The following is an 11223-nucleotide window of genomic DNA, read 5'->3' as shown; positions in this document are numbered from 1 at the left end:
TGCCTACTAAAGAAAATAAATGACATCGTTTAAAATGCACAGGTCTCGTGTGTTCTGCAGTAACTAGACCCCAATTTGGGTTCGTTCCACCCGTGTTGCTGCACCTGCTCCCTCCTCCCTTGGCGGTGGGGCCGCCGCACCGCTGGGGGGCGCCGCCTGCCCCCGTGCTGCCTTACCCTGCAGGCGGCGGTGCCCGCCGGGAAGGCGGCGGAAACATGGCGGCCGGGGACGCGGAGGGCCCGGGCTGGCCAGCCCTGCTCGGCGCCGTGCCCGGTGCTCCCCGCTGCCCGCACGGTGAGCAAGGGCCGCTCGGGCGGGATGGGCTGCGGGTCTGACTGAAGTGGCCGCAGCTCCCGGGAGTGCGGTCGGACACTCCCCTGAGCGTCCCTGCCGCTCGGGCCGGCCGCTGTGCTGCACAGCAGCTGCTGTTGGTGCTTGCAGCGGGGGCGTTAAAGCACATCTGCTCGTGTCCCGTCTGTCGACGTATAATTGCGTTTGTCCTTTAGGTCCCGCTCTCCTGTTTGTAAAGACCAGCCAAGGAAAAGAGGAGGGAAGGAGGTTTTATGCTTGTTCGGCTTGTAGGGATAGAAAAGATTGTAACTTCTTCCAGTGGGAAGATGAGAAGGTAAGAGAGCGCTGCTTAAGACTATGGTAAATACCGGGGATTTCTTTTTCTATTTAACAAAACAAACGTATATTTTGTTTTGGAAATCTGTGGCAATTACTGTTTTGTAAACTTTGTTTAACATTTGTATTTAGCAGAGCACCTATTTCTGTCAGGAGAACATGCTTCAAATGTAACTTTCAAGGAGGGCTGTGTATGTTTTGAGCAAAAGTGGCATTTGTTGCTGTATTGCCAAAACACTTAGGTATTCAAGTTATTAAGTTTGCCAGTACTACGCAATGTTGAAAGAACATAAAATAGTTCTGATTCTTATCTCAAGATGTCATCGTGTTCCGTTATCAAAACAGAAAATCTGGTGGATATCGGCAAGCAATAAGACATACAAATAGCGAGATGGTGAGGATCGGCATGATGCTCATATTGTTACGCAGCATGCTTCTGTGCTGCAGTCATGCTTGTTCTTCTGAAACAACAATCCAAATAATGGGATAATTCTTCTATGCGGAGTAAAGCATGAGACCTTTGCAGCCTTTTTGTTTAATATTGAGGTTTAATGTACAACACAGAATGTTATCTGTTCATTTTGTAACTTTTTGTATACATAAATTTTACAGGTGTCAGAAACTAGGCTTGCAGCACGTGAAGAATATAATAGAAATCATCAGCCTTCTTTTACACACAGACAGAATGTGGAAAGGTATTGTTATGTATATTTTCTTCTAGTAAAAAATCAAATAATGCAAGTTTGGGTACTCTGAATGTAGATAGCGTATTTCAGGATTCTTTAAAACATGAAGACATGCCACACGGATTTGGAAAAATATGAACTGTTTGACTGCAATGGGAAAATAGCATGAAGCGTTTAATGAGAGCATAGTATTTTCAACCTAGAAACTGTATCCTTTTTTTTTTTTTGCATGTACATATAGTTGTTCTTATGTTAGTGATTATAACGTGCTAACAACTGGTTAGTAGCAGTTTCAGTTCAAAAAAGTCATTCCTGACTTAATTGTGTGAAAGTAACAGGCTTAACATTGTGAAAAGAAGCAAAAGCAATACAGTTACAAGTTTTGTATATAAACATACAGGACTCCTGACTGGTAGTTGATGTGGAGTCTTCACGCAGTAATCCAGTTATTTTATGGGGACTCTCAGTATATTTGGCCAGCATATTATACGCTTGCTTGCAGGGGAGGCTTTTTCAAAGTTTTTTCTGTGTTGTTTTTGTTCAAAGGTACAAGAATTTCGTTCAGTTGCCATTATCAAAGAGGAGGTTTTGCCAGGAATGCCAGCAATTGCTATTGCCAGCAGAATGGGAAAAACACTCAGATCACCAGTTCCTGTGTAATATCTCCACTGCTCAGTTAAAAAGTCCCAGTCAACTTCTGTATCCATTGGAGAATAAAAAAACAAATGCACAGTATTTATTTACAGACAGAAGTTGCCAGTTCCTACTGGATCTTATTGTTGATTTAGGATTCAGGCGAGTGCTCTCTGTTGGAACACCCAGGTAAATCAGTGAGAATTGTTACTCTTTCAAATCATGTTTCTGTCTTAAGACTGTGTGGCTTACTAATATTTTAAAAATCAAGGATTCTCCCGTAGTAAGAGGTTAACTATGCTTTAATTGGTTGGGATTACCCAGGCATCTGCTGGGGTCTTGCTTTGAGCTTGTAAGATACAGAAGACTGTAGCTGTACTGCAACTAATACACACACACATGCACATAGACATTTAGTCTTGCTTTGTTCCTTACAGAAATGACAATGAGTTTCTTTGCTTATGTTTGGGGTCTTGTTTTGTTCATGGAGCCTGGTAGGCTCTACTGACCTTTCATCTTTTAAGACAACCATATTTTTCTAACTTAGAATAATTAGACACATGGGATGATCCAATTTCAAATTACTTCATTTTCTCTATCTGTTTGGTTTTAGGTTTAGTAAAGTACCAGACATTCTTGTCTTGCAAGATAATTTCTGAAGCCAATGAATTTCTTAAATTTCTTTGCTCCAATTATAATTCAGGCTTCATGAACTGATCCAGTCGACCGCATCACAAGAAGAAGATTTCAGGGTTAGAAGCCTTCTGCTAGATATTGATTTTAGGTAGGTTTCAATAAATATTTTTCAGTCTGAAGAGCACGTACAAAGATTTGTGTTCTTACTGCTTTAAAAGATAAATTGGTGGATGTTTCCCCTTTCCCATCTCTGCATCTGTTCTTGCACACATAGACCAATGACATCCAGTTTATGAGAGACGTAATTACACTTAATAATTGCCAGTATTGGTATGTGTTGTCAGTAATCAGAACACAAAGATGTTGTTTCTCTTAAGGCCTTCTTTTCACTGTTAATGCCTCTTAGGGAAGGCAAGAAGTTGTTTATACTTTTCTACCACTTAAAACTTATTTTACAGGTATTCACAGTTTTACACAGAAGATGAATTCTGCCACTACAACATGTTTAATCATTATTTTTTTGGTGGAGAGGTAAGGCCAAGTATTTCTTGAGTGCTTTCTAAAGAAGTACACGTTGTTGATGCAGAATTTTGTGAGAAAGTCATGGCTAGTCTAGTAGAAAACAAGTATCCTGAGATAAAAATGGTCAACAGTAGTGGAAATCAAAGAGCAACAGTGCCTCTTCAGTAATTCTTTCCCACTTGATTCAAAGATAAAATCGCCTATTAAATTTGTGCTAACTAATGTTACTTAAACACCTCAAATGTCACTTTTATTAAACTGAAAATTTTATATCAGTTGTCACCTTATATGTGAGTATTTATTAGCCCTGTTCTTCAGTTTCTACAACAGATTTGTTTTATTTATTCCCAGCCTTTACAAGTGCAGTGGATGCCATGGGACGTGTTCACTGGTACTTGAGGTGGGAGGGGAGAGGAGGTTTTCTTGCTTGATTCCAGTCAAGCAAGGTCATAAATGTTGTCATAAAATGAGGTTGAATTAGTGTCACGGTTAAAAAAATGCCGAATTTCTTGTTTCTTTTTAAATGTCACATTAAGTGCTTAAGTTTGGGTTCATTAGGAAACCTGAAGCTGCAGTAGGACATCTCTCATAGCTTTGTACAGAGAATCACAGTGTAATTCAATCTTAAACATTAATTTCAAACATTTATCCCAGTAGTATATTCACTCTTCCCCTGCCACTATTAGTAAGCACCTGCTGATTTGCATAAACATGTTTATTTTAATACCTTTCATAGTCTAGAAAAAATCTGAAAATTATCTACATTCTAAAGCCTAATTTTGAATGGGATCTTGAAAATACAGAAGAATTGCTAGAATGAAATAGGAGGCTGGTCTGAAATATTTACTCCTCAATTTTTTTTGTCCATTAGTGTATTCAGGTTTGGTAGTGTTCTTTTCCAGGTGTGAAAAGGTGACACCTCTAGTGGCACTGTATTGCAGTGTACTCAGGGACTGAAGTGCAGCACTTTGAATGCATATTAGTGTTAAAAATCTGGGCTTGGAATGCCATAGAATCTAAGTAATAGATGAGAGAACACTGCACGATGGCAACGACTCCATAACTTTTCACATTTCCTTTAATAATAGAGTGTGAGTTGAATTGCCAAAATTTAAACATAATCTATTTTTATAACCGGTATGGGTTGAACCAGTTTTCAGTGGACAGAAATTTTTCCCGTTACTTTGATAATGCTTTACAGAATAAAATTAAAGGGCATAAATAAAATATATTCTGAGCCTTAACTTTGCGTTCTTGGAATGAATAACTTATTTTTTCCAAATTAAATTTAGTGCCCTTAGGAAGAAGACTATTTTAGGAAGCTTGAACTGCACCTGCCAAGAAAACATTGTTTCTGACTGAACAGGGCATTTGTTTTCAGTTCTTCAAATCTACTTACATGTTTGTTTTGTTTTTAAATGCTGTACAAGACAAAATTCACCTCCACAAGAGGAAAAAACTTTCATGTTCAAAGCTAGAACTTCCAAACCAATCATTTTATTACCAAATACAATATGTTTTTTAAACTTCTTGAATGTATATTTCTGGAAATTAACCTCTGTTTCTTACAGGCTGCACATGAAACTTGTAGGAAATTCTTACATCAAGACAATGGTGAAAGACTCATTATGGTAACTGATCCCCCATTTGGAGGTTTAGTGGAAGCACTGGCTTCTAGTTTTAAAAAACTGATGGCAGTGTGGAAGGAGACAGAAAAAGAAGGTACGTATTACAGCCAGATAGGTGGGTTCAGCCATAACATCACTGTACGAAAAAGAATCTGTGATTCTTGCTACTCAGGTGGATGTGGATGCATTCATGTTATAATTTCTAAAGATGAGCTACCATGTATCTAATATACTCTCCTGATTCTTTTAGGTTAATAATACTAAATTTTCTACATCTCTCTTAAAAATTTTTACAGATTGTTTAAAAATCTGCTTTGCAATTAGAATGATCTTTAAAGGCAGAGAAGAACTATAAAACCAGTACCATTTCTTACCAAGGCAGGCAGGTGACAAGAGTAGTTACTTAAGTGCAGCTTACAGCTCCACATATATGAAATAGACCAAAACTTTTTGTCACCTAAAGGAACTAGTTCTTATCCCCAGAATGACATACATATGTATGTTTATATATTTACTGTACATTCTTTCATGCTTCATGTGCCTTATTTTTCTTTAATGTCCATCTGAGTCTTTTAATTACTAGGTCCTAACAACCAAGAGATGCCAATGTTCTGGATATTTCCATACTTCTTTGAGTCTCGTATTCTGGAATTTTTCCCCAGCTTCAGTATGATGGATTACCAGGTATAACTGAACACAGTGAATCTGCTAAATTTCAGTCATGTGCAATGTGAAGAGGAATACGAATGCAAGCAGATACAGCTTCTGTACATGGGCCAGCTGCACTGAAGGCACTGCAAACCCTGTGGTGCTCATCATGTGAACCCCGGATTCTGTATTTTACCTTTGACAACTTTGTCACACTCCTACAGTTTATGTACCTTTAACTCACCTGTCCATTAGCTCATTTCTTCTGCCAGGTTTTCAGTGTGATAAAATTTGAACTGATTTTGACAGGTGCATATTGCAGAGGTGACAGGTAACTCAAAGAAGGGTGTTTCATTTTTCTCAGATGTTGAAATGGCAGTAGCTTAGTTGGTAATGTGCCCAGCTCTGGCCAAAAAAAAGAAAAAAAAAAAGGTCTTTCATCTCCAAAACTGCTGGAACCAGAGTAGAATTACAGCAATGGTCATTTTTTGGAATTATGTAGTAAATGAAGTTGTCAGTGATAAAGCACTAATCAGCTTCTCCAATATTGTATCCATTCTGTAAGTTATTTAAGAACATGAGAACACGTTCATCAGTGACTTTTAAGAGACCAATCCTGTATATTCATGATGTTTAAGCTTTATTTTCCCAAAAAACAGTTCTGCATAATGCCTGACATGGATGTTCCAGACAACATGTTTGTGTCTCGTAGAATGGAAAGTTGTGGAAGAAAATTGGAAGCTCATGCTAGGCCAGACTCTGCATTGCTGCTGGTGTTCAGACATGAGAATGTGTGTGACACATCTCTGAGGGCAGTGCCAGAAGAAGCAGTGCTGATTGGATTTGCTATGTTGTGATTATTCTGAGATAGGCTGAGGTGCATGTGAGCTCTGGTACCACCAGACAGACCAAACAGTATCGTTCTAGTTCTTTAATGGGTTTCTGATACTATGGTTGCACAAGTTCAAAAAGAAATGAGATAGAATATTTGCTGTTGAATTTGTAATCTAATTTGGGACTAGAGTCTTTTATATGAAAAAGAAAATTTCATAAGGTGCATATAAAGATAATAATTACGTCAGTAGTCCTGCCTATGCTTAGCATTCAGTTTAAGACTTTTTCTATGTTTTTCTTTTTCTAGGTAGACTATGATAATCATGCACTTTATAAACATGGCAAGACAGGTCGTAGACAGTCCCCTGTTCGCATCTTCACGAACATCACCCCAAGTATGATTGTGCTTCCTGTGGAAGAGGGTTACAGGTAAGATGTGTTAATGCTCAAGCGACTGAAAGAGTGTGATGGTTATTATTAGGGCATGAAGTCTCTAAAAGACTTTGGGATGGTGCTGTTCAGTATTGTCATGCGTAATGTTTGTATGCAAGGCTCAAGAACACATTTCTCTGTCTCATTCTGAGATTGCGTGTTCTATAAACAATGTGTGGGAGAGCTGAACACCTAAAAAAAGGTTTATGTTTTCCAGTGTGGAATGATGAGATTCCTCAGCTAGTCCATAGGAAATGTGTATGCGTATGAGAGACAGATTTACAGCTATCCCTGATAATCTGTTTGGTTGAGCCATTAATAAAATAAACACCAAGAAAAGCATCAAGGACAAATAAATGGATTTGATTTGATTACTGCTGACAGTGTAGCTAATTTGAATTCAACCACCTGAATTTTACTATTTGGACGTACTGTGTCTAAATGATTATGAGGCTTGGGGCCTAAGTGGTGATTTTATGCATAAAAACCATTATCTTTTAATATAGCAAAGTGATTTTGCAATCCTTATATTAATTATTTACCTTGTATAAGATTCATTTATGTTGCTTCTTGAGCACGTAGTGGACAAATGTATTTATAATTTTTTTCCAGGTTTTGTGCTATTTGTCAGCGGTATGTTAGTTCTGGTAATCAACACTGTGAGATTTGCAATTCGTGTACGTCAAAAGTAAGTATTTTGACTTCTTTCTGGATAGAAGTTTTAACAGTAGTCAAATAATAACTTCTGTAATTCTTGCTCTGATAAGAAGCAATTCTGATATTAATTTCCTTGGGAAACCTCAGACAGGTCCGTTTTGTCCACTTATTATTAACTTCACGGGACATAATTAATAACCCACTGAGTATTAATTTCTGTTTCCCCAATGCCTTTGTGTTGGAAAGAGGACAGGAAAAGTTTGCTGCTTGCCACTGACACCCTACTGCGTTCAGTGTCTGTTGACACATTTCTTCTTATATGTTGGAAGCTGTAGAACTTGCCAGCTTCAATATACAGCCATTTTGCTGTGGTTGTCACAGGTTCTCAGGAATGTTGTTTTTAAGTTACAGTCCTTCCTACAGAGCACCAATTCTGTAAGTACAGGGAACTATACATCAGTAGTTCAGTTTTAAGATAGAATCAGTGATTTTTTCAAACAATCAAAGAAACCATGCATTTGTTCACCTTTTATAGGACGGCAGACGATGGAAACATTGTGTTCTTTGCAAAAAATGTGTAAAACCCTGTAAGTACTGAAAAACACTTTTCTAAATAAAAGTACACTTGCTGTTTAAGCTATAGTCCAAAGAAACTGAGATGACAAACCAGAAGAGAAAATATTCTGTAAAAGAAATAAAATGTAATAATTTAGAAGGCGTATAGTAAAGGGAAAATCTCAATTTCACATGAGTTGCCATTCGATAACTTAGGTATATTTGCAGTGTGTGGAAGCTGGTAAATTCTTGTCAAGGTGTCCTAAATCCCATTTATATTTGTTACAGGAAAACTTAAATGTTTTGATTTGTCATATAAGTATTTCCTGATTTTGTAATTTTTTTCATTGGAATTTTATAAACAAGTAGGCTATTACTAAAATATTTGTGAGGACATGATCCAATTGTTTCATACACAAATGCATTTGTATTTATAGCTGTTGTTTAAATAGCTGAAGCGGTCATTTTTGCTACCATTACAGAAATCACGATTTTTAAGTCAATTTTAACATATGGACTATTTTTCATATTAAAATCACATACAGGATAATAGTTCTAATGTCAGAATGATTCAGTTATATTGAAATAGTTGCACAGTATATCCAATGAAGGACATGCCTAGCTGCCTCATGGAATGTGGTAAGGGACCAGAAACTGATTACATCCATCTCTGTAAAACTAAAGCAAAATTAAAAGCTTGGTAATATAGCCTTTATTTAAAGCTTAGTTTCAGAATGATCATTTTAAACCTTTTCAAGATCATAAATCATGTTACTTGCTTTGCAGCTTGGTTTCACTGTAACGTTTGCAACTGCTGTGCCCTCCAAACCCACAGTTGTGAGAAGGCTGACGCGGGCTGTTTCGTCTGTGGCAAGGCTGGTCACAAACGCAGTGCCTGTCCCAGCCTCTCCCGTGCCACAACAGCTTGCCAGTAAGTGTGATGTTGCACTAATATAATCAAAGATTATAATTATATTTTAATTATAATTATTTCCATGTGTCATGGAAAAGATTTAGAAAGAGGTGGTTTTGCGCTTTGGGTGCCGATGTCAGCCTTCACTGTTGTCCATGTGCTGGATACCTGGGCGCTGCACACTGAAGGAGAATCTGATGAATACCAGGCAGGTCATCCCATCTGGCTCGCAGTTCCTTAGCTGTGGATTTTCTTTCAAAACTGATTTATATGGATCCCAAACATGGTGAATGGTGTAACTCTGGGGTAACTCTGTCAAGAAGATTCAAAATTAAAGTAACTAAACACTTTTATCCCCTTTGGATTCCTCATGAAAGGGCAGAGAAAGGACACGCTACACTTTTTGTTGCTTCCTGTCTCTTTTGCTTTTTTGTGGCATTATTTTCTTTTTTCCTTTTGGTACTTCAGGTGCTCCCTGTAGTACGTCCTAAATCTCTACCATGTAAGGTCTATATCCATGAGGGTCACATTAAGTACTTTTATTCCGCCATGATTCTGATTCTGTAACATACGCAAGCACATACTTGTGTGTATCAAAAGTAAAAACAAAGTGTGTGTGATAGTCTTCAGATGGAACTGAGAAGAGGAATGAGGCTTTGCTAAGAGATGATCCAGCAGTTGGCTCAGTCTTTCCAGTTTGGGGTAGTTGGCCCACACTTCTGTAACTTCCTTTCCAGATTGTGTGGGTTAGTTTACGATTCTTGAATTGAATGGCTGTAGCAGTGGAAACGCAAATCTTCCCTCTCAAAATACGTACCTCTGTTGCATAGCGAGAGTCAGATAGTTCACCTCTTGGGTCAGCATCAGGAGAGTCACCTGCTGGATGGTGGAGGACTACAGGTATGGTATTCTTTCATGTGCTGCTGGGACGTTAATCTGAGTTTTAGTTATGGACTATTGGGTGCTAAAAGGTAGCAGTATTTCATTTTACATTTATAGTTTTAAAAATTTCCTCCCTTAAATGTTTGGATTTTTTTTTCTTTGCTTAAAAATGTCAAAAGGATACTAAAATTAATGAAACCTCATCTATTTTTTCTGTCAAGTACATTTTGTACTGGAATGGTTCGGTTCTTTCAGGCTATCATTTCTTTTGCTAATTTATTCCAGAAGATAACTTAGGGGTTTTTTGTAATAAAAACATCTATATATTTTATTTTTTAAAATTATTCAATACATCCTTTGTCAGAGACAAAACAAGCTACATGCTAGTTATATTTAGGTCCTGTATTATTTGCAGGAGTCTCTGTGACGTTAAAGTTTATGTACTTTCTAAGCCTTTTTTATTATATATTCATGCATTATATGCTGAGCACAAAAGTCTGTGTGTGCTTTTCATACTTGATGAGTGGCATTTCTTAAGTTTTCTGCATCTATTTAAAAGTAAATGCTAAGTAAGTCCATAAATGAAAAATTATGGCAACGAATTGGACAAACAGTTTCAGGAAGATTAAATGTCCGAACACTGTAAGATGGAACATTCCTTGTACTTTTTGTGACAGTACTTTTGAGTTCATCTACTTACATGGACAGATTATTTAAAATAGCAGTAAATGTAGAAGTATGTTCTCCATTTTGTTGTAATCTGTGTGTTCCTTTTTTTTTTACTTTACAGAGCTGACAAAAAGCAAAGGCAGAAGATTCTAAAGAGGGTGAAGATGGGGATTTGTAAAAGCTCAGCTATGAAGCGTGCCATATTCTTCAGGAAGAAAGTGAAGAATAAGAAGAAAAAGACATGAATTTACTTGCTTGGTACATAGTGAATTTTTTATGGCCAGCCTTTGATTCCATTTTCTAAAAAAAAATGTTAAAAATAACATCCAAAATAAAACCTGATTGAATTAAATGTGACCATTCTTTTATTTTACATCATTAGTGGCACAGAAAAAAGCTAAGTAAACCACACCCTCACCGTGTATTTGTATAATGTAGCCATCTTTTGTGTTTAGGACTAGCTATTGGGCTAATTTAATGTGAGTCTGAAGTTAAGGCAGGAGGAACTGGTGGACACTGTTTTTGGTAGGTACTGGGGGACTTGCGGCAAGGGAGTGTGGGTGATGGGAAAGCACAGCTGCTTAGGAATACAAGCTCCCTGAGTTCCACTTGCAGTATGGGTTTGGGTTTTTTGAACAGAAAGATGCTTCAGAAGCTTAGTAAGAGGAAAAAGGTGAACTTCTAAGTACATTTAAATTTGTTTTTAAACTACTTCTTTGAGTTAAACAATCATTAATTTTATAGTTTTGGACTGGCACTGGTGACAGAGGTGGGTTACATTATAAAAACGGGAACTGAGCGTTGATGCAGCGTGTTCTTGGGTGCGAGCCTGAGCAAACGGCAGGTTGGTGTTGCGCAGGAGGGGCTGACCAGCTGCGCTGAGACACCAGGTCCCCGCAGC

The 11223-nt window shown here is 37.8% G+C and overlaps 1 protein-coding gene across 2 annotated transcripts; it reads left to right on the top strand.

Annotated features, from left to right (window-relative positions):
* Window positions 1-200: 200 nt before the first annotated feature.
* ZCCHC4 (zinc finger CCHC-type containing 4) lies at window positions 201-10663 on the top strand. 2 transcript variants are annotated; one of them, XR_013922118.1, is made up of 14 exons: window positions 201-294; window positions 507-625; window positions 1240-1322; window positions 1860-2135; window positions 2650-2730; window positions 3041-3113; window positions 4676-4826; window positions 5316-5416; window positions 6522-6643; window positions 7259-7334; window positions 7839-7890; window positions 8645-8789; window positions 9509-9671; window positions 10444-10570. XR_013922118.1 is itself a non-coding variant. In XM_080344337.1 (13 exons), exons 1-13 carry the CDS (start codon window positions 216-218, stop codon window positions 10565-10567), a joined length of 1482 nt encoding a protein of 493 aa, XP_080200463.1. In that variant the 5' UTR covers window positions 201-215; the 3' UTR covers window positions 10568-10663. The 2 variants fall into 2 exon arrangements, 1 of the variants encoding a protein (XP_080200463.1); XM_080344337.1 differs by lacking the exon at window positions 9509-9671 and having other exon boundaries at window positions 10444-10663.
* The last annotated feature ends 560 nt before the right edge of the window (window positions 10664-11223 follow it).

The sequence above is a fragment of the Nesoenas mayeri genome (genome assembly GCF_963082525.1).
Source record: "Nesoenas mayeri genome assembly, chromosome: 4".
NCBI lineage: Eukaryota > Metazoa > Chordata > Aves > Columbiformes > Columbidae > Nesoenas > Nesoenas mayeri.
Note: the sequence above shows the minus strand (reverse complement) of the source record. Positions and strands in the feature narration are given on the sequence as shown.

What these genes read in the sequence shown, in the direction of transcription:
- ZCCHC4 (XM_080344337.1), top strand. Translation starts at nt 216, where the DNA reads ATGGCGGCCGGGGACGCGGAGGGCCCGGGCTGGCCAGCCCTGCTCGGC. An exon ending in TGCTCCCCGCTGCCCGCACG is followed by an intron (nt 295 to 506) that starts GTGAGCAAGGGC and finishes TTTGTCCTTTAG; the next exon opens with GTCCCGCTCTCCTGTTTGTA. An exon ending in CTGCTAGATATTGATTTTAG is followed by an intron (nt 2,731 to 3,040) that starts GTAGGTTTCAAT and finishes CTTATTTTACAG; the next exon opens with GTATTCACAGTTTTACACAG.